The 23,987-nt window shown below is 39.6% G+C and overlaps 1 protein-coding gene across 1 annotated transcript in view; it reads right to left on the bottom strand.

Moving 5' to 3' along the window:
- Window positions 1-23,987, bottom strand: part of FMN2 (formin 2) — a 170,877-nt gene that overhangs the window by 38,891 nt on the left and 107,999 nt on the right. Inside the window, exons 9-14 of the mRNA XM_035108373.3 lie at window positions 17,888-17,949; window positions 9,447-9,538; window positions 9,194-9,323; window positions 8,033-8,179; window positions 2,623-2,682; window positions 1,457-1,577 (exon numbers count right to left, since the gene is read on the bottom strand). Coding sequence (XP_034964264.2) covers window positions 1,457-1,577; window positions 2,623-2,682; window positions 8,033-8,179; window positions 9,194-9,323; window positions 9,447-9,538; window positions 17,888-17,949 — 612 coding nt within the window. The remainder of the gene's footprint in view (window positions 1-1,456; window positions 1,578-2,622; window positions 2,683-8,032; window positions 8,180-9,193; window positions 9,324-9,446; window positions 9,539-17,887; window positions 17,950-23,987) is intronic.

Here is a 23,987-nt window from a genome sequence, read left to right as displayed (position 1 = left end):
GTGGCCAGCATGACAAAGCCACTTCTGGTGAACCAGAGCAGCACACGGAAATGCCGTTTACCTTCCCGCTGTAGCGGTTCCTATTTATCTACTTGCATTTTGACGTGCTTTCAAACTGCTAGGTTGGCAGGAGCTGGGACTGAGCAACGGGAGCTCACCCCGTCACAGGGATTCGAACCGCCGACCTTCTGATCAGCAAGCCCTAGGCTCAGTGGTTTAACCCACAGCACCACCTGGGTCCCGCCCAAGGCTCTAGCTGATGTGAAATGCTGCATCGAGACTTGTTGGGGACAGACACTACTGTGCTCCATAGCTTGCACTGGCTGCCCACATGCTACAGGGGCAGGTTCAAGACTCTTGTATTAATTTACAAGGTCCTTAATACAAAGTCCAGGATATCTGATGCCTTATAGCCCTGCTCAATCACTGTGTACTTCAGGGGAGTCTCTGTTAGTAGTCCCCCATGGCTCAGATACTTGGCTTGTATCCACAAGGAGCTGTGCCTTCAGCATTGTGGGCCCAATTTTCTGGAACTCCCTTCCAATTGAGGTCAGACAGGCCCCCATCCCTACTGAACTTTCAGTGCTTACTGAACATTTAAAATGAAAATCCACCAGGATCTTTAATTGTGGGACACTGAAGAACATTTCCCAAAGGATCCAATACTAGCTTCTGGAATTGGAAAAGCAGAACCATTTCAAAGCATTATCTCCAACAGCCATCTCAGACAGATACCATGGTCATTGGTATCAAAAGCCGCTAAGAATTCCAAGAGAACAACAAAGGCAGTTTCAGTTCCAAACCGGGTCTGAAATATATCTAGAAAATCAGATTCATCTTGTAATGATGTTCAACCACCAAGACAAGAATATTAGCAACTGTCTATGGCTAAATAAACATCTGTCTTGTTGAATATATGTCGTGGTTTAATACCATCCTGCTGCTTTGGAGAGCTAGATTAACAGAACAATCCTATACATGTCAACTCATAAATGAGCTGCACTGTGTTCAGCAGAACTTATTTCCAGGGCTGAAGCCTAAATAGCCCATCAAGAATACTCTGGCACCTTTAACAATTTATATATCAAGCTCTGTGTTCTTAAATATTGTGCCATGCTTTCCATGCAAGTTATTTCAGACTTTCTAAGTGATATGTCAGAAATTCCAAATGATGACTTCCCGCACAGCCCATTCACCTTCTCAAGACAAACCACATAAGTTATTTTTGAAAAGCTCTAAATATGAGAAGGGCAATTTTAAAGGTTTATGTAGAATATCTGTTTTCTCTTCTGTAGAAGCTTAGTTTTGCAATCAATTGCTGATAGCATTCACTTGAAGGCTTTTATTCATATCTGTGACATACATTTGGCTTTATGGGCACCATATCTTTCAAACTTTAGATACACAGAGAGAAATCTTCTAAATGTTTCTCAAAAGGGACTGCAAACTTACGTACCTCGCAAGTCTTTTTTGAGTTTGCGGAGATCCTTCTGAAACTCTTCAAATTTTAACTGAGTAGCTTGAAAAAGGTCTTGTGGCTCTGGAAGAGGGAAGATGCATTGTTCTTTTCCAGCATCCTGACAAAGCATGAAATAAATAAAAATTAAAAATTAAAATATTTGCAACTGAGATATGAGCTCTACTTTTAACACCTACTTATTAAAGCAAATATAGTATCAAAGTAGTCAAGGTACAGGCTTGTTAATACCATATAAATGGAATCCAACAAGCAAATGGGCAATATTACTTGGTAGCTCATTGTGTGCTGGTGGAAAATATAGTCTCCAACTATATTTAAAATGGTAAAAAGTAGAGTAGAGTGGCCGGAGACTCAAGATGAGTGGGGTAGCTGTATTTTTTCGGCTGTAAAGCAGATGGCGACCAGGGCATAGTTACACAAGAACAGGGACTGGAAACCTGTAGCCATCCAGATGTTGTTGGACTACATTAGGCTAACAACCTCTGAAGAGGGGAAAGAGACAGCTTTCTCATCCCTGCACTGAAAGATGAACCGAAGCTCCGTGTGCCCATTAAGCCCAGTAGTAATTTGACCTGAAATTTATTTCCAGATTCATTTCTGCAAAAATGATGTACACATTTTCTCAGGGAAGGAGGCCTGAGCTAGTACCATTGCCTTCTCAAAATCATGGATATGCCAGGGTAACATGAGATTGCAATTTCCAATTCTAATTTCAGTGTATGCAATTTTTATGCATGATTGCGAAGTATTAGTTTTTGTTGTAGATGGCATGTGCAATCGTGAATGGATTGTTTTGGCAGATGTCTCTGACGCCACTGAGGGGTAAGCTTCAATCTACCATTCTGGTCATTTTTCTTTTAAAAAAGCATGTTATTTTGCTTATTGTTTTTTTATACTGTTGTATCCCACTCTGGGACCTTAGGGTGAAGAGCGGGTTAGAAATCTAATCTAATAACCATAACAACAGCAACAACATTTCACCTCAAAAACATACCTACGTTCCTAGCAGATAATGGTCAATCAAAGCTATATACAGAGCATACTGTCACATTTAAACAATTAGAAGACAAGGAATTAAGCTTCAGTGACAGAAGCAAGAAAACAAAAACAAGAAAAGTTAAAATGGAGAAATTTATACCTACCTCATCAAAATTACGCAAATAATATGAGACGATATATGACAGAAGACTTCTGCTGTTGTCCTGTACAGGGGCAAAATTAAATAAAGAAGCTATTGTGCATAAAATGCATCCAATTCTTGCTCATCATTTTTATTTTTTATACAATTGGTGAACCATTAAACTAGAAGGTGAAGGAAACATAGGAAGAGGACAAGAGCATTATAACTCGGAGCTGCTATGTTAGCAGAGAAGCAAGAGCTGACATATTGAATCAGGATTAAATGAAATAGAGTCCAATCTTGCATGCATATGGACAGAAAATTAAAGGGAGTGTTGAATGCCCAAAATATGAGGACATGTGTACAGTCTTTTACTTTATCCTGTGTTTCATCTATATCTAGCTGTTATTTTCAGATAGTAAAGGGCAATGGCAGAGAAATTAATGATGATAGGGATACTAATGGACAGAATGTAAAAGTCTATTAATGATTCCTTAAACTGAAAGTTTCTGAACTATGTCTGCTTCAACTTAAACCACTGGATACTGTTTATAACTGAACAGTAATGCAATTAATAGGAAACAAATGCTGGAGCTTGAGGGCAGGTTAGCCAATGAACTGTTGACAATATGTTTAAAGAAGACAAAACAAAGTACTTCTTCATGCAAATCACACACATAGTTTATGAAACTCATTGCCACAGGATGTTATGGTGGTCACTATGCATAGATACAGCATTAGACAACTACATTAAGGAAAACTCAGTCAAAGCATATTGGCCAAGACAGTTAAAACATTGGGCAATTTAGAGGCAGTATACCTCCTGTTACTAGTGACAAACATCGGATAACATTCTCCATTATGCCCTGCTTGTAAATTTTCCTGAGAATTTCTGGGAGGCAACTGCTGGAAACAGATTTCTGGGCAAGATGGAACTATGGTCTGACTAAGAATAACCTTTCTTATTTTCTTAAAAAGAAAAGAAAAAAAGCATAACCATTTAATTTAGAATCACTAATAAAGGAACCTGCATGAAATTCAAAGTGCAATACAGATTCAGTATGGATAATATGCAGATGTAATGATAAAATACGACAGTTTCAGTACAATTTTCACGATGTAGAAAAGGAGGGTTGTCATTTTCATAAGTGATCCCTAAAGCATGTTCTGAAATTTAAAGAAGTGTGCTGTGGACACAGCAGGTATAAATGAATCCAATTTATTTGGCATTTTTTGACATTGTATCATGGAGCTACTTAAGCCTTCACACCAAACAATGCTCCAATCCACAATGATCCAATATTAAGTCCCTGCAGTAAAGTCTCTACTGGCTCTCCCCATTGTTGGGTCTGCCAACATCAGTGTGCTGGACATCACATTTGAACAGGAAGACAATCACCATAGACGCCGATGTCCCCACCACTTACAAAGAGGTCAGAGTCTGAAGGCTACAGCATGGTATTGTCTGCCAGCCTCTGGTGTGCAGTGACGATGTGAGTTGCCACATTCCATGAATTGTAAGCCTCTCGGTAGCTTGATCCAGATCCACTTCAGAATGGATGGGACCTTAGTGTCTGTTGTCCAATGTGAAAAGACCCACAGAGGAGACATACTCACACCTAAACACCATTTCTTACGCTTTCAGCCATTCATAGTCATTTCTGTTAAACATTCCGCAGTCCGGGTGCTGCATGCAGAATTGTTCCCAACATCGAAAATCACAATCGGGAGAGTTCTTTTCACTCTTCTACTTTTATAGACTTATTTCTAGTATTTGGGAAAATTTGACACCTAGTCGACTATTGATAATTGGGTAGTACAGTATTTGTTTCATTGTATTTGGTCACTTCAAACATTACCAATTAGTGCTCAAAGTGGCGAAATAGAAAGAAATGCATCATTCCAGTATGTATTCCTGGCCTTTCTTAACAGAGTCTTGAAGTGATGCAATGCTAAGAGACTGTATTTCAGTAACTGACATCAGCAATGGGATGGGACCAATCAATGATCAAGATGGGAAGCTTCCTAGAAAAATGAATCCTGCAACAAAATTTATCAAATTACTTTTTTTGCAATTTGCAGTGTTGCTTAGCATTCAAATCTCTTCTACTTGCTTCCAAAGGTATATGTGGTATATAATTATATCCTTAAGACTTTTCCCCCCATTTGTAAATGATTTCTATGCTTTGTAGATAATCTTGTAAGCAATTAAGAGTTTGTTCTCATAAGCTTATCCTGAGAGAACAACTACTTAACGTCTTTCTACCTGTTTCTGATTTCTTGCTAATGAAAAAAGAGAACCTGCTAAATTAGCCAGACTTTTGATATAATTCTTGTTAATTAGATACATTCATGAGGGATACAGGTATTAAGGTCCGTCTGATCATGTAAATGTGCACTATCATCATTATCTTATATATAAATGGTGGGAAGAAGAGTTTGAATGCAATAAAACATAGAAAGTGTACTGCTGACGGAACCTCTGAAACATTTGGTTATCTAAAAGTATGAAAAAAAATGGATTTTTGGACCAAAGCTCACAATCTGAAAGAGAGTTACTGCAGAATAAGGAAAAACTATTGTCTAAAATGTATAAGCTACTATTGGAATGGGAAACATAAGACGAGCTGGTTAAATTCAATTACCCACTGGGCAATTGATATAGGGTATACTATAGAACTAAATCTCTGGGAGAAAGTCTGGAAGAAAGAAATTTACTGCACGCTACATGTTGAAAGAGAACTACATGAAACTTCCGGTCTACCGCCATCACTGAGCGACGAGGAAACCTCGAGCTCCGAGGTTCCTGCCACTGTGAAGGAGGGGGGAGTCGCAAGAGCGCCACGGACCCCCAAAAGAACCCCAGATTGAGATTTCTGGGGTCGTGGAGACTCAGTTGAGCCCCTAAACGTATCCTCCGCTCCCCAGTAAGCTCTATTAAGAGCCCCAAGAGCGAGCAGAGTTGAGATGTGGGTGCCTGTGAGTGGATTTGCTACCTTCACAGTGTGAAGCTCCAAGCCGACAGCCAGTTGAGCGGTGGATTCTTCCAATTTTGAAAGAATTGAGGACTTTGGTCACCGTGAGTAAAATAAAAGGGATTTTTTCATTTGAAAAAAATTAGCCATGGGAGGAGATTTAAAAATGGAAGTCGATCTCCCCCACTGAGTGAACTGAGATGCAGTTATCTTGCCCGAAGCTGGAAAGCCCGAAGCCAGAGTCGGGTCCCTGGAGGGATCAGTGAGCTGCCATTATGATGTCACAATAGGAAGGAATTTGTTTACCTCTTTGAGGTTGGGAACTGTCAGTATTGAAGAGAGTGCAAAATGTAAGGCTGTGAAGAAGAAGTTTGATAAATGCTCTTTTTGTAAATGGACATAAGAGTTTTAAGGTATGAAGAAGAACTGAAAATGCTAGTTTGCAACCAGTTTGGATATAATTTCTGTCTTTGAAGTTTGGAAATACGAACTGCGCCATTTCCTGTTTTGTAACCTGTGCTGTTCCCATGAAATCTGAGATGAGCAAGATGCCAGTAGACACAATAACATCTGACTTCTCTGATTTTCAAGAGGAATTCCTGAAATTGTTGTGGGAACTAAGAAGTGAAGTACTTCAGAATACAATACAGATTGGAAAAATAAACCAGAAGTGTGTGGGAATTGAAAAAGGATTAATTTCATCAGAGAGTGTAGAGAATAAAGATGAACATTCATCAGTCCTGGACAATGCAATTGAATCTAAAGAAGAAGAGGAAGGGGCATGGAACATTGTGCTCCCAGTGAGAGGGGGGAACAAGACCCATGCTTGACTCAAAGGGTTTTTAAAGAAGAACCAGTATGGAATAATGCCCTCCCAGTGAGAGAGGGAGAGCAGGATCCATACTGGGGTCAGAATCTAAGGGGAACAAAAATTGTGAAAGGATTGAAAAGTGGAAATTTAGATGGATGGCATCGTGTAACAGAGATTTGGGGAGACAGCAGGGGACGAAGAAGGAAATGTGGTGGATAGGCTGCGACAGAGTGGGAGTGGGGTGAGGAGTAATAATGGATGTTATTTTCTGACTGATTAAGATGGTCTGAAACTGGATTGACCTATGGAACTGGCTGAATCGCCTGGGAGACTCCGAGTCCAGGGGAAGGGGGGCTGAATCAAATTTTAGTGTTTAAATGTTATTAGGATAGAAGTAGTAATGTTTGAATGTATGGATAATTTTTGGGAATAAATTTTAGGCTAAGGGGTGAAATAGAAGATAGATGGTTAGGAAAATAATTTCTGATTTGAAATAATTGATGAATTATAGGTTAAGGATAGTTGATGTTTATAGATTAGGAATAACTGAGAGATAATTTTAAAAAGTGTTAAAATGATAATAACATGATATAACATGAAAATTGCTTAAGCTGGATTTAAAAATGGACCCAATGAGGGGGGAATTGAGGAAGTCTACAATGTCAAGTAAAAATGAAAGATTGTTGTGACTGATAATTTTTTTGTTTTTTGTCTTTTTGTTTTTGTGATTTTTTGTATTTTGTATTGTTTTAAAATGAATAAATATTATTTGAAAAGAAAAGAAAAAAAAGAAAGAGAACTACATGAAAGTGATTCATACATGGTATTTAACCCCAAGTAGACTAGCTAAAAAATATAAAGTGGAATCGAATTTGTGTTGGAAATGTAAAGAAATGGAAGGGGCTTTTTCATATGGGGTGGGCATGCAAAAAAAGTTAAAGAATATTGGGAGATGATATATAATGAGATGAATACACACACACACACACACACACACACACACACACACACACACATACACAACATTCCCAACCCCCCTGCCCCAGAGGCATTTCTGTTAGGAATGGTTCAGACATTTACATATGCACAACAGTGGCTCGGATCCTGTTAGCTCAAAAATGGAAGGTGAGGGAGGTCCCTAGTAAGGAAGACTGGTAACTTACGATGATAGAATATGCAGAGTTATCAGGTCTAACAAGCAGAATAAGAGAGCAAGAATCACAGGTATTTAAAGAGGAGTGGAAAATTTTCCTGAGTATGTAGTAAATAATTGTGTACAGATGAAAACACTGGCAGTATTAAGGAAAATTCAACAGTATAACATATTTAAAAGGGATGTAGTATGGGAAAACTGAATTAGATGGATATATAAAAACATATGCATGATTGGTGGGAAAATTAACAGAACCTTGGAAGGGGAGGAAGGGAAGAAGTTGAATGGATGGCTATAATGGAATATGTTTATTTTGAAATGTAAAATTTGAAAATGTAATAATTATTTTTTTTAAAAAAAAAGCATGAAAACAAGACTTTAACATAACTGATGTGATCAACCGTTTATTTAATGACTGAGGTAACCACAGGGAATCTATGAGCTAAAGAATACAATATTAAGTTTTACAACAACTGAAAAGAACCAAACTTACGCTACTCTTGACATCTTTCAGTTTGGGAAGTATGTCTAACCCAAAGCCATCTGCTTGTCCTCTTGTCCTGTTTCCACCATTCATGTAATTCCCAAAAGCAAGGACCAAACTTAAGACCTGCATAACTCCTGAGCCATTCTTCAGTGTCTGAGAAAACAAGATACAGAGCAACTTCTTCATCAGAAATATTTTGTTTCATTTAAAAAATAATAGACAATGGGAATGGCAAAAATGATTATTTGTTGTAAGAAATATATATGGCACTGTAACTTTCCAACAGGTTGACTTCAACCACATAAGTGCACTACTACATCGTCTCCCAAGACAGACAGAAGCCAACCAACCAACTTTTAATGCAAGCAACAAATAATCATGGTTTGTTTTCAGATGGAACTTGCTGGAAATGAGTTCTGGCACTTTTCAAGTGGACCCCATTGCCATTATAAGAGAACAAGGGAGGCGTTCATATCTCTTTTTCTAGAAAAATGGCACTGCATATAATAAAGTATCAGTTGTACATTGCTGCAAAGAGCTGTTTGACCATACTTTTCCCAACAGAACTTGCTAAATTTGTAGAAGAATGTTTAGGAAATGTAGCACAATTTCATACGTGTCTACTTAACAGTAACTCCCACTGAGTTCAATGGGGCTTATTCCCAGATTAAATGGATATAGGATAGCAGTCATAGATTCTTATTGCAGTTAAGTTTCAAGATGTTTAGCTAATGTCAATGTCATCAAATTACTCCAATCTGATTATTAGAAATTATAACGGAAAGGATGTTTACAAAAATTAACACACACATTAAGAGAAAAGGCCAAATAGTGTTTGTTTGGAAAATGCTAAAGGGAAGGCAGCATCAGTTACAGACAAAAGAGATTTTGCTTTGGCACAGGAAGAAGGTACATTATTCTCTAGAGGTTGGTGTGCATTGGCTACAGACTTGTGATGTTATATTTCAGCACTGAAAGCCAAATCTTAAGATTTGCTTTGATCTTGAAGCACAATCATAAAATGTTCCATTCAGCAGGACTGCTATCCTTCACATTTAATGAGCAGCTAAAGTAAATAAAACTTTTGAAATATGAGTATTGCTGAACAAGAAAGATTAAATATCAGCAAATCTAGGCCTCACATCAGATGGTCCAAAGTTAACCTACCTCACACAGTTTCTGCAACAATTCAAGTTTGCTGTGGATGGAGGAAATGCTTTCAGAAAACGTTGACTGGAACAGGATACAAAAGACTCGTTCTGAGAAGTTGGGAATGAGGGACAGCTCATAGAGAAACCTGCCGAAGTTAATGAAAAGTATTATTTATATCCATTATATGAACTTCACAGGCAAATTGCTCTCCCACAAAGCAGAAGGTAGCATTGCAGCCCAATAGAATGCCCAACCATAGGGTCCTTACTGTTCAGGTTTGTCCAAAGACTTGGCGTTCTCCTTTTCTTTACTTGACTTGCCATGTTTTTCTATCTTTTCAAGTTCATCTGATTGTGCTCTCTTTAAAAAAAGACAGAACATTATGGTTTAAAAGCAGAATGCACATACAAATAAAAGAAATTACATAATAATCATAACAAGTTAATCAATTAAAATCAGTTATGACTCCTCATATTAAGAACTTCAACTGTTTATATAGATGGTTTCAATGTTTTCAGTGACTTAGTTTATTGAAGAATGTTACATGCAAGAATGTTTGATGCTGAACAAAACTTCTCTAAATGTAATGTTATGACTGTTAATAGTTTGCAAGAGATCTATTCATTCAAGCATACATAAAGACAACTCATGGTCTTCTTTCTTTCACACACACACACACACACACACACACACACACACACACACACACACCACACCTTTTGTGTTTTTCATATATTTTCCTGGATCCAATGTCATTCTTAAGCACTATTTCTTTTCACTAGTTAGTTGCTTGCACCTGAGGGCAATCTGATCTCCAAAAACACATTTAACAAAGTAAGGCATGATGACCTGTATCAAAGTTTTCAACACTATTGATATATGAGTCAATATTTGTTTTTGGAGGATGGGGGGGAAAGCAATTTTTTATGTGAGTTATTTATCAATTGGTTCTGAAACCATGGGAGATGAACCATTAGTAAAACGCTAAACAATTCCCCTTTAACATAAAGATTTGCTCCACTTAAGATGAAACAAGCACAGTCAAAAAATCTCATTTCCCTCTAATATTGATGTGACTTTCTATTAGCAGGTTCCACTTTTCAACAGTATTCTGTTCAAAGGAAAGAGCAACAGTTATTTTAGAGGTCAAAGTGTTGTAACAGCAGATGGGTTTTTCCTTAAGTAGCATTACGTTTGTAGTATTTTAACACGAGTATAATACCCATCAAACACTGAAGCTGGAAAAAAACCATGTGCCTGCTGTAATACACACACACACTGCCTTTCTATAACAGTGAACATCTGAGTTTTGAGCACTGTGTGCTTGAAAACATTCTGAATTGAATAAGTATATGCAAAAGCAATGTTTGGTATAGACTTCGGGGTTGTGTTAATAATTAAATTACATGGCCTACATGAGCTAACAACTGAACATACTACAGAGCTGGGCACAGGAAAGCACAACCGGAATGGTGATAACTCACATTATAGTCTAAAAGCAGTATCTGTTGTGTTGGTCCTCATGGCTCAATCTTTCAGAGAGCATGAGATCACATAAATGTGACAGTAAAAAAACAAAAACAAAACAAAAAACCAATTACTGTATAAATTTTCCACACAGGCTTCCACTCTTCCTTTGTCAGTGCCAGTGCCATCAAGGAGCAGGGCCCCACCACTGGCCAGGGAGGAGAGGGGAGAAAATTAGATATCTTGCCCAGGTCGAAACGCCAGTCTGGCTTTAGGTCTGGTCATGGCATTGAAGCTGCCTTGGTTGCCCTGGTTGATGACATTTATCAGAAGAGAGATGAGGGGAGTGTAATTTGGCTCATTCACCTTGATTTTGCAGTGGCTTTTGGTACTGTTGACCACACTGGAGCTTCTCTCAGAGGGCTGGGGAAACTGTGCTTTAGTGGATCCACTCATATCATTTCCAGAAAGCAGTCATTAGGCTGTCATTAGGAAATTTTGAGTTAAGTGTCATCAATATGTGGACGACACCCAGCTCTATCTCTGTTTTCAGCTGAATCAGAAGAGACAGTTGAAGTGTTAGGCCAGTGCTTGGAGGCAGTGATGGGTTGGGTGTGCCCCAATAAACTGAAGCTGAATACTAAAAAAACAGAGATGTTTTGTCTGGGAGATGGGAAGATGGCCTGCTCTGGGTGGTATTGTTCTCTCCTGGAAGAAGCAGCTCAACAGTTTTGGGGTGCTCCTGGATTCAGCACTGCTGGGGAACAGCAAAATATCGCTGGGTGTGAGTGCTAAGGTTTCCATCCCACTTCTAAACTGATCCTTGGGGAGAACACTAACCACACTCCATGATGTGTTACCTTTCCACACGCAGGAAGGGTTCGAGGTTGGGGGCAGACTGAAGAAGCAACTCCCTATATGTTACTTGATAAGGTGCATTTACATAGAGAGTCATTGCTGACTGTTTCAAAAGATTTTAAGTCTTTGGTCTGGTGTATAGGTGCCAACTCTAAGGAGCCCAGACCCGTCCTCCCCATTTTTTTGGGGGGGGCATCTCCCCAATTGACCGTGCCAAGCCACGTCAGCCTCCTTCTCCACTGCATGAAAGCGCAGATAAGGTGCCTGATCGCCCACCCACTTTTCTGTCTCCCGGGCCCCCTCCCTCCTCCCCTCCCCTCCAGAGGTCTCGGCCTGGACCTGGCACCCCACAAGCCCCCTCCCGGAGAGGACTTGGTTGCCACCTGTTGGCATCTGGGCAGGGAGAAAAGGGAGTGGCGTGTGATTGGGTCTGCTGTCGTCTGCCTGAGCCTTGGAAGCGCCAGGTGAGGGAGGGAGGTGGCATAGTCTTTCCTGGGGCCAAGAGGCTTCACCCTGGTCTGTGCCTGCTTGGTTTCAGCCTCCCTCCATCCCTCTGTCCTTCTGATGGGATGGGGGTGGGGCAGCACACACCCAATATTTCATTCAAGTTAATGCCATTGGTCTGGTGAAAGGACCTAGCTTCCAGATCCCTTGAGATCCAGTCTTTGTTAGCCTACAGGCAACCTGAGAGTTACAGAAATTAAAGAAAAGGGTGAAGTATGCTTTCAGTTCAGCTCCAAAGCTTAGAGCCTCATTAATAGACACAGGAATATCTGCAGTGAAATTTGAGAGATTATGGCACATAGGTGTCACTTCAAGTGTGCTGCCCAACCTTCAAAGGCAGCACAAGTGACTAGGTGGGGAAATATGATTCTGCTGCCCTATGTTGCACTGAGCCAACACATTCCATAGTATCATAGAATTGTGGAGTTGGAAGGGAACCCCATGAGTCAACAGTGTGCTGCTGCATCAAAAATAATTAATGCTATTCTAGGCTGCATCAACAGAAGTATTGTGTCCAGGTCAAGGGAAGTAATAGTCCCACTCTATTCTGCCTTCATCAGACCACAGCTGGAAAACTGAGTCCATTTCTGGGCACCACAGTTGAAGAAGGATATTGATAAGATGGAACGTGTGCAAAGGAGGGTGACCAAAATGATCAAGGGTCTGGAAACCAAGCCTTAAGAAGAATGATTGAGGGAATTAGGTATATTTAGACTGGAAGACTGAGAAGAGATATGATTGTTGTTGTTTAGTCGTTTAGTCGTGTCCGACTCTTCGTGACCCCATGGACCATAGCATGCCAGGCACTCCTGTCTTCCACTGCCTCCTGCAGTTTGGTCAAACTCATGTTCGTAGCTTCAAGAACACTGTCCAACCATCTCGTCCTCTGTCTTCCCCTTCTCCTTGTGCCCTCAATCTTTCCCAACATCAGGGTGTTTTCCAGGGAGTCTTCTCTTCTCATGAGGTGGCCTCAGCTTCACGATCTGTCCTTCCAGTGAGCACTCAGGGCTGATTCCCCCTTCATGGATCAATGCCTTGTCATGGTAAAGTGCCTTGAATAACTCAAAGAAGCTATGAGCTATGCCATGCAGGGCCACCCAAGATGGACAGGTCATAGTGGAGAGTTTTGACTAAACGTGATCCACCTGGAGAAGGAACTGGCAAGCCACTCCAGTATCCCTGCCAAGAAAACTCCATGGACAAAGACAACAGAGATATGATAGCCATCTTCAAACATCTAAAGTGCTGTCACATGGAGGATGAAGCAAGCTTTTTTTTCTGCTCCAGAGGCTAGGACACAAACCAATGGATTCAAGTTATAAGAAAGTAGATTTAAACTAAACATCGGGAAAAACTTTCTGACGGTAAGAGCTATTCAACAGTGGAACAGACTCCCACGAGAAGTGGTGGGCTCTCCTTCCTTGGAGGTTTTTAAGCAGAGGTTGTATGGCGATCTGCCATGCATGATCTAGTTGAGATTCAGTAAAAATGTTTCTCCTGCTTCTTGTAATATGAACTAAGTTTTCTGGTACACTATTTGTGGGCTGAGTCAAGTGTCAAGTCTCCAAAGCTAATTTTGGTTATATTTGTCTCTCTTTGTGTGCATGTATATAAAATTGAAGCCAAATTCAGGAAATAAAAAGGACATTCCTATTCCCCTCAAGAGCATTTCGTCAAAGAGAACATTCAACATATTGTTCACATAAAATTTCATTAGCTCCTGATTACACTTGAAACATCTTTGAAACAATACATTGAAATAAATTAAATAGAAAACTGATGGCACAAGCTAATTGTAATATAGTACAGCAAACAAGACACAAGATAATATTCCTGCACAGTTCCCCATCAAAGATCCTTTAAGTAGGAAAGTAAAACCAATTGGGTGGGAGTCTCCTGCAAGACACTTTTCAGAACTCTCATCTCATAAATCCTTGACTGCTCATAAATATATTGTTCTTCACATAAACACATGTATTATGTATTATTAATCACAGCACATCCTTTTATTGGTGTCTGATAACAGACTGTGATGTATTGGGACAGGGGAAATAAGATAAACCAGAAAGTGTGCAAGAGCCCCTCCTTCCCCAATTGCTACATTAAATACACCTCCCATCATTTTATAACCAATGGCTGTATTCAGAGATAACGACAATCTATGATAATGAGTCCTTGTCTAGGAGAGGAGGAGGTTCCCCATAATCCTGGGGGTGGGGAAGTAACAAGTGGGGAGATGCAGGGTTCTGTCCTGGGCCTGGTATTGTCCAACATCTTTATAAAGGAATTGGATGAAGGAATAGAGGGGATGCTCACCAAATTTGCAGGCACCAAATTGGGACGGGTAGCTACCGTAATACTGCATAAAATAGAATTAGGATTTGAGAGGACATGGAGAACAGATTGGAGAGCCAAAACTAACAAAATAATATTCAATAGGGACAAATGAAGGGTTCTACACTTAGGCAGGTATAACCGGCAGCACAAACATAAGATGAGGCACACCCGACTTGACAGAAGTACATGTGAAAAGGAACAAGCTTGACATGGGTCAACAGTGTGAGGCAGCAGCTCATGGGTCCTTCGGGTATCCACAAACATGTAGCTTCTTAATCTCCTCTTCTCTAGGTTAAACACTAGAGCCTCTTTAATTAAATCTTACTGTAAGAGCTTATTCAGTAACCATTCAGCAAATACACAGAGACTGGAGGAGGAGGAGGAGCAGGGGAAGAGGAAGAGGAAGAATACCCATGGTACAATGATGCCAATAACTATTCCCAATAACACAGAACAATAAGCCTAAATAAACTATCTGGGTTTTTCACTGGAAAATAGAAAATGTCCAAGATGTATTCAGTAACTATGCAGTTTAACAAGTCTTTAATTCCTTAGTAAACAGGAATTAAGCCCCAGGATTGCGGCTTTTGAAATTAGGGTGTGTTTAGACTTGGAGGCTGCCCAAACTTCTTTCACATCTCGAAGGAAAAGCGCCATGCCAAACATATGTAATCAGAAAAAAGTGATTACATTTTGAAGAAAGATCATAAAACAAATGCTCCCATATGTTTCAGAGATCAAATAGAACGTCTGAGAACTAGTGTTTTAACTAGTGTTTTAACTAGTGTTTTAACAGTGTTTTAACTGTGTAGTAAAAAGAATGCTCAGATGTGACAATTAATGAATGCAGTGTATGAAAAGTAACAGGAAAGGTTGTGCAAGTTAATAAAAGATTTTGAAATATGGAGCAGGAAAACCTGGGCAATTTTTTTTCAGGCTTCGGCAGAAAAATAATCCCCCTTGTTCTGGAGGGAAAGCTGGGGGTGAAAGAGAAAACTCCCTCCTTGTGGAGGAGTTAAAACTAAGGGAAGAATTATTTGAGACACTATATTTTCAGCAGAAAATTTAGGTGAGATGGCGCCAGCTGCAGATCAGAGTTCCAGTTAGGCCCACTTTTCCAGCAGTGATACCCACAGCAGTAGCTTCCTTGGCAAGCTCCTCTTGTCTTCTTCTCCATACAGCAAGAGCAGTAGCAACTCATAAATCCAGGGAAGATGTCAACATTTCCCCAAGCTCTCAAGGCAGTGGACCCCAAGGACAAGAGCAAAGCAATGGTGTTTCCTCCCCCCACTACAGTTCTGAAAAAGTTTAAGATTAAGAGACTCGCCAAGAAGATTATTTTCACTCCAGCTTGTTCTTCTTTCTTTTATGTTTAATAGACAAAGCAGCACAAGCATCTATGAATATTTTCACCATAGTAGCCTGAGCAGGTCCTTTCAACAGATTCATTGCTACTTCCCTGATTAAGAGCTAGTGTCACCACCACAACAAGTCTAAAAAGCAGGTATTTACATTATGTTTCTACCCTACATGCATCTCTTTCTTGCTGTTAGGGCCAATTAAGGGTGCTAGTGATGAACTATTAAGCCATTTTACAGTGAGTGCATATCATCCCTCCCATTATTTGGTGTTATGGACCGAGCTGAATCCTAGAACAATAGGATGCAGAATGCAGCAGTCTGATTGGTCCGCTGGAGCCACACAATCCAGCTCCAGGTGGAAGTGAATCTGCAACCTGATTGGCCTACAGGTGCAGCCCTGAAGTAGCCAACCACATAAGGCCCATTGTGTAAATAATGTATATAAGCAGACGTTTGGGGGAAAGAGCCATTCTTCTCTTCTTCTTCTTCTGTTGCTACTACAAGCCAAATAAAGAGCATAAAGTTCACTCTCGACTCCGAGTATATTTCATTTACCCTATCATCCTTTGAGATTATCAGATGAGCCATCTTAAACCCCCCACTATGTCACAAGAAACAACAACAACCTGCCATTCACCCTATGGTCCCCAGGGTGGGTTACAGCTATTAAAACTCAATGTTAAAAACAATCACAAAAATAAAGTTGAACTAAAATATACATAATCTATGTAAAAACAAACAAATAAACCAAAAACAGGGTAAAGAGGTATGCCTTCAGCATTGGTCCAAAGGTGTATAATGAAGATGTCAGATGGACCTCTATGGGGAGTTCCACAGCTTAGGGGCTGCCACAGAGAATGTCCTCTCCTGGGGCACCACTCCCACCTAGCTCTGAGCTTCTGAGAGTGGTGGAACAACCAAGAGGGCTCCCTTTAGCCATCTCAACATCCAGGGTACAAATGCACATAAAAAAAAAATCTTTTCGGTAATGGCCCCAACAGGAAACCTATTGGAACCTATCAACTTCTTGAAAGCATTAGAAAGATATCCTTTTTTTACACATGCTTTCATTCACATTTAGTAACTAATAGACAGCCATGCTCAGCAACTAATTTTTAACAGGGACTGTACTTTTAAAGACAATATGCATTGTTGTAAGCTCGCAGAGGGATGGAATCAGGGCTGCTGGAATTCCATTAGTGGCCCTGGAAAGAATTTATTTTGTTAGGAACAATGACTAGGAAAGAGAGATCCTACAGGAAGGATGAAAACGCTTTTGGCAAAAGATCATGCTCTTCTCCTTCCCCTCCAGAAAGCAAGCTTGGACTATGTAAGCTGACATCATTTGGGGGCTGAAGTGAGAGCTATGGACTTAGTTTAGGCATTGGGGTAGGGAAGCCATTTAAAAATATGTATAAGTTACTCTTCCAACCCACTTGAGATGTGTGTGTGTGGGAGCATATATTGGTGTACTGATCTTTAGCTTTCCATTTCAGCTTCAACGCTCCTTGGATTTTCTTTAAATTTAGGTAGCAATAATATCATTTATGAACAGACAGTTTTGTGGCTTTAAAGTGAAATCAGATCACTAGATACATGGAGGGAAAATAATGTAGACTATAGCAATTAAATAAAGTGAGAAAAGCGAATACAGGAAGAAAATGGATTTTAACATAATTATTTTAAATATACTCATGTTAGGCGAAAGATAAGATTTAGTGCCAGCCAATCCCTGACCTTACAGTATATTAATGTGTGTTAATACTGGCTTTTATTACATGCTAAGAATGATTAAAATGTAAAACAGCTATTCTGCAATAAAACCAGCAGTTGACTATTAAAAATGCACCAAATAGATCTGGCACATGTCCTCTGACTAACTTTTTGATGTGTAGGAACATAATTTTTCCACTGTGCTTTCCTATTATTCTAGACGACATGTCTTAGTCTACTAATTTGTAATGTCCTGTCTTTGAGGGGTTACACAATTTCCCAGACCTTTTAATTTCTGCATGGTGTTTTCCATTCAGTTTGAACCAGGAAACTGTTCTATTATAGCAACACCCCCATAGCCACAAAATAATGGCTTTGCCCTGGTTTTCAGGCAATCAAAAAGTGCTAATGATACAATGAGTATATATATATATATATTCATTATATATATATTTGTCTTGTTACTCACATTCTCATAAAGGGCTTGAAGAGTCTCTAAATCAACCACGGAGTTATCCAAGTTCACAACAGCTGTGAAAAAAGAGAGACAAAAGAGGAAAAGGATTACATGTCAATATGATAATCCATCAGTGAAGAAAAGACTAAGCACAATAGTTTTTTATGACCCACTGGCCATGCAGCTTAACGGCTTAAGGTTTATTAATGCTTTGGAAAAGTGCTGGGTCGAAGATTGTGGACAAGGAACCTGGTGGAGCCAGGTGTCAAATGTTAAGAAATCCATGCCCCCATTCCCCTACAAGACACACATAGGATCCCATGAGTACGGCAAAAGTCAAAGATCAGAGATAAGCTTTACATCAGAGTTTCATCGTCCGACTAAAAGCATTATAGAAAATCGCAATTCTGTTACAGCCAAACACACACACACAGGAGACCTGTCACTGGTTGGGTTTCACTCTTAAACTGATTAATCCATAGATCAACCAGTGACCTTCAAGACACCTGACAAGGGTTAAATCTTCTATGCACTAAAAGCCAAAGATTTCATACAGATATAAAACTATGCTTTTTCTGGTCCTGAAGTAATCTATGTTTTGCCACAGATATCCATTACTGTTCTTTTCGTGTGAAAACAAATGTATAGTTAGCCAATACGCAAACAGCAATTTCAATCAGCCCAACTTCAAAAGGAGAAAATGATGATGATTAACAAAGACACCAAGAAGGAAAATTAAGATAATTCAACAATAGCAAAGATATGAAAATTCATATTTATGCTAGCAGGATGGAATGCTATATAGAATGATTTAAAAGCTTGTCATGGTGCTTACTTCAAAAAACATTTTTGAAAGGGAAATTTTGTTTGTAATACACTGAGTTCACAAATGAGAAAAGCGGCTCAGACTTCCAGCAGACAGGATGATTTTTGGCTGAGAGGTGGGCAATATAAAGTAGACTCTTGACCCTCATCCATCTGGGCTGGTTACATTAAGCCAGAACTGGCTGCCCATGTTTGTGTGATAACTGTGAAGGTTGTGGTGTTTGAACTTTGTGAAAGAAAGACTCACTTGCTTTGGATTTTCAGGTGGAGAGCTATTGCCCTCTTTCAAATTTTTCCCATTTGGTTACAGTTGCTCAGGTTCATAGTCACATCTCAATCCTCAGGCTTTGTAAGATAAAGCAGACTTTCCGCCCTGCATTATACCCTCATTTAGGAGATTAAAAAGTGGACCTTGTTGATTCTCTTACTCAAATTTAAGCATGCCCCTCCAAAGGAAAAACAAAAAAGGGAGCACAGATAAAATTGGGCATATGACCACCCAACTCCCAATCCTATTTTATAATTATTTCAGGTATGTGTTCGGCTCCTTTGGATTAACACTGTGTAGGGATATGACTAGGGCCCTTTCTTTCACCAGTACTCTTATTTTTATTTTTATTAAAATCTGATCAAAGAAATAGCAGGTTTGAACTTTCTGACAGATGGAAAGGCCGGGATTTTATGGAAAACTACAATGGTTCCTAATTTTCTTCTTTCATCCATTTCGTTTTCCTTGTACTTTCTATTTTGTATGTGTTTGTGTGTGTGTTTGTATGTATATGTGTGTATATGAAAGAAAGGAGAAATAATGAAGGAAGAGTACACATGAGTAGCCAACAGCTGTGGGAGGTCAGGCAGGTGAAAGATCAGAATGAGCTCAGGCATGCAAGAGAGGTTAAAAAAAAATGTAAAAGATTTCTTTGGCTATGTACAAAGCAAGAAGAAGAACAAGCAAGTGGGGCAGAGAAATGATATTGGGTGACAGAGAGAAGGCAGAAATGCTCAATACCTACTTTGCCTCTGTCTTCACACAAAAGCAAAGCAGTGTGCAGCCCGGTGATAAAGGAATAAACGATACAAGGAGGGAGCTGAAGCCCAAGATAGGAAAAGAGGTAGCAAGGGAGCACCTAGCTACTTTAAATGAATTCAAATCTCACGCACCATGAGTTTCTAAAAAAAAAAAAAGTAATAACATCTCATTTCTTTCTTTCTTTTTTTAATATGAACGAGAAGCAGTGCTATTTTTCCAGAAAAAGAGGTGCTGGAATTCACCATGAATGCATCCCTTGTTCTCTTACAATGGCAATGGCACCCACCTGAGAGGTGCTGGAACTCAGTTCTGGTGAGTTCTGGCTGAAAAACAATCCCAGTTACAAGCTTGGTGGATCAGGGGAATGCTGTGGACATAGTTTATCATGATTTCAGAAATGCTTTTGAGAAAGGTTCCCCATAATATTCTTGCAGAGCAGCTGGTAAAATGTGGATGGGTGAGGTAACTGCTAGGTGAATTTGTAGCTGGTTGACTGGCCGAACCCAAAGAGTGCTCACTAATTATTCCTCATGAACCTGGGGGGAAAGTGACAAGTTGGGTGCCACAGGGTTTTGTCCTGGGTCCATTGTTGTTCAACATCTTTATAAACAACTAGCTGGCCCTGCACGCGTTGCTGTGCGTTAGTCTGTGAAATGGAGGGTAATAGCCCCCCTTCAGATCCCCCTGAGTCTCAGAGTCCCCGAGTTGAGGCGAGATACGGTGGAGAGGGCAGGTTTCATCCCTGTGTCTCCTCCCACCCTGTTCTGACCCATTACGTATCCCTGCCCTCTATTCGCCCCCCCCCCGCCAGTACTACCTGTACAAAGAATCTAGAGGTCTTTGTAGACCACAAACTTAACATGAGTCAACAGTGTGATGCAGCAGCATAAGAAAGGACTAATACTATTCTAGGTTGCATTAACAGAAGTATAGTGTCCAGATCAAGGGAAAGCATAGTTCCACTCTGTTCCACCTCTGTCAGACCACAGCTAGAGTACTGTGTCCAAGTTCAGAGCACGGCAAGTTAAGAAGGATATTGACACGCTGCGTCTCTGCAATATGTGCAGAGGAGGGTGACCAAGATGATCAAGGGTCTGGAAAATGAGCCTTATGAGGAACAGTTGAGGGAATTGGGTATGTTTAACCTGGTAAAGAGGAGACTGAGAGGAGATGTTATATCCATCTTCAAATATTTAAAGGACTGCCACATAGAGGATGGAGCAAGCTTGTTTTCTGCTGATGTGGATGCTAGGACCAAATCAACAGCTTCAAATTAAAAGAAAGTAGATTCTGATTAAACACCAGGAACAACTTGCTGACAGTAAGAGCTGCTTGACAGTGGAACAGACTCCCATGAGAGGTGCTGGATTCTCCTTCCTTGGAAGCTTTTAAGCAGAGGTTAGATGGCCATCAGTTGTGTATGAGCTAGTTGAAATTCATGCATAGAAGTGGGTTGGACTGGATGACCCTCTGGTTCCCTTCCAACTCTACTGTACTCTGAATCTATATACTTTTTCGGTAAAATGTGACCAGGAAAACACCCTAGCTAGCATTTCCACTGGCTATTCCTGACAGAATACTGACAGCAGATTACATTATCCTGTATAAATCAGTACCCTTCACTGTTGCTAAATGATTCTGTGTATACACCTCAAGATTAGAGACAATATAATTCATGCTCATTTGTTTCTCATTGCTGTAAAGCATTCAGTGATAAAATGCAGTGTCTGGGACTCATCACGTTTCCCCCCTACAGGTCTGAAACATAATTTTAGTTACAGTATAATAAAAGAATATATAAATAAGGAAACGTTGATGTTGATTGCATTGAGCAGGGTCCAGTGTGTATGTAGAGATTGGAGGAAAGAATTTTAGCAGATGAAAAGAACATTCACTCATTTTGGAATGTACTAACTTCCTAAGACAATCAAGTTTTTCTTTTAGCTTTCTTTCAAACCTTTGTTTTGTTTTACTCCTTCCCTTTTCTAATTTTTGACTGCATGGAGTATTTTAAAGGTTACCTGGTTATAACTTTTTTCTTTCTTTCCATTCCCTTTCTTTGTGAAGGTCATGCTGGTTCAGTAAATAAATAAATCCAAAACCAAACACATAAACGTTAAATTAGTTAGATGGGAGTAAATTAAAAGTCTCACAAAACCACCATGGAAAACCTTTCAGCATTTATCACTTTAATATCAACTTACTAGCCACTAGAAACCAACCTCTAAAAAATGGTATCAAATACAGTACTGAGGGACATTCTCAGCCCACATTTTATACTGATGAGAGTTGGAATTCGCAACATCTGGAGAGTCACAGGTTGCTCATGCCTGGCAAAAGCAGACCAAAGTAGTTAATCAATCCAGAACTTTCAATGATGGTCTCAACTCACTGAGGCTTACAGGTATTAGGTGAAATGGGCTAAACACAAGAGACGAGAGGAATATAACTAGTACCAGTCAGCATAAAAAACTGGGATGGAGGAGGAGGAGGAGAGATTATGTGTATGATTAATCACAACCCATCCTTCTAGATGAAAAAAGACTTTTTGCTCATTTCAGTGATATTAACAAGATCCATCCCATTGCATAGACAACACTGACCATAATATTGAATCCTGTGGAATTCAAAGCGATTTCCAGCATTCAAGGCTGGCTCGCTGAAAAGTACCAGTTGCTTGATAGAGACCCCAATCACAGGGTGTTTTTTTAAAAAACACACACAATTGTGTTCAGAGTAAGAAATCTAAAGTTATTGGATATGCTTTCCCAAATATTCAAATGGCAGACAAATGCCTTTAGAAGCAGCCTATGATCTAAATACAGGATGTGCACTTGTATAAAAATATTCTGTTTTTAAAATGCTTCTGCATTCTTTTAGCTGTTTGTCTTGGGTTTCCACCTCTCAAAAGTGTTAATTTTTGTGTTTCAAGATACATGACTGCTTCTCTTCCATTTTTTCAAGTTATTAAGATTACCTAAGAAATACTTAGAGAGCAACATAACACTTTTGATTGAATGCTTTTATGAGATAAGAAAATGTGTGGCAAACACAGTGGTGCCAGGCCTGTGTACTTTCAACTGCACAGGTATGCAGGAGAGTGTATATATTTCAGAGAGCTGCTTACAAGTTAGGTTATAAGGACACCATGAACACGGTTCTCTGCTTTTATGAAAATAGCTTAATCTAGAAATAGCATTAAAAAATAGCACCAAAAAAAAAGTATACAGACATTCAGTTCTGCAGAGGGAAAGAACCTGAATTGTTCAAAAATTCACAGCCAAGGTCTGCAGGCCTTGACAAAGGTAAATGACGGCTGACAAATTTCTAACCCAAAAAGGAAAACTAAAATAAAACGACCAATTCTTATTTATTATGTACTATCATGAGTCTTTTTCCTTTTATTTAAAAAGAGATTATATGAACACGAAACACCAGCCTTCTCTGCAGATAAGAGACATTCCATCTGCACCATAGACTGTCCTAACATTGCTGCTTCTCTTGCCTGCCATATGCGTGAACTTGTTGCCATATTGATGTGGGGACAGGTGAACAAATCACTGAAAATGTATTTTCAGCTGAAGTGACTCTTCATGCTCTCTTTCTCCATATTTTGGAAATGTGGTCTACATTTTATTTTAAAATAGTATAAATGGCACAACTATGGCTTGAGGCTTTGACATGCACATTCCAAAAATTGAGCTCGCCATTTGCCTCCAAAGTGTGCTGTGAAGGTGAGGGGGTGCAGAGATTTTCTGGATTCTGGAGACAGTCAATGCCTCACTGTGGTGAGAACCACAGAACCACTGTGGTGAGAACCACAGAGAGTGGTTCTCACTGGTCTAAACAAGGTGGTGGTGGAGCGACTATTAAATTAAATAGTTCTATTAAATTTAGTCATCACTTTTTACCCCCCCCCCCAAAGTCTCAAAATGACATACAAAATACCGTATTTCCTCGAATCTAATGCTCACCTTTTTTGGCCAAATTACGTTGCGAAATTAAGGTATGCATTAGATTCAATGGCACATTTACATTCGCCAGCAAATACTTTTTTTGTTTTTGTTTCAAGGTTCTGAAAATTGAGGTGAGCATTAGATTTGATGGTGCATTACTCAATTAAATGCAGTACAGAAGTACCCTAAAATGGCCAATAGCTATAAAACTGAAGTGCTAGTTATTAAAAGGGTTCATCCCCCAGAAATGAACAACAGGAAAAATCTCCAACCCCACTCCAAAAATAAAACATAAAGGCCC

This window comes from Zootoca vivipara, chromosome 3 (assembly GCF_965207765.1).
Source record: "Zootoca vivipara chromosome 3, rZooViv2.hap1.1, whole genome shotgun sequence".
NCBI classification, from domain to species: Eukaryota; Metazoa; Chordata; class Lepidosauria; order Squamata; family Lacertidae; genus Zootoca; species Zootoca vivipara.
This window is presented reverse-complemented; position numbering and strand designations above follow the sequence as displayed.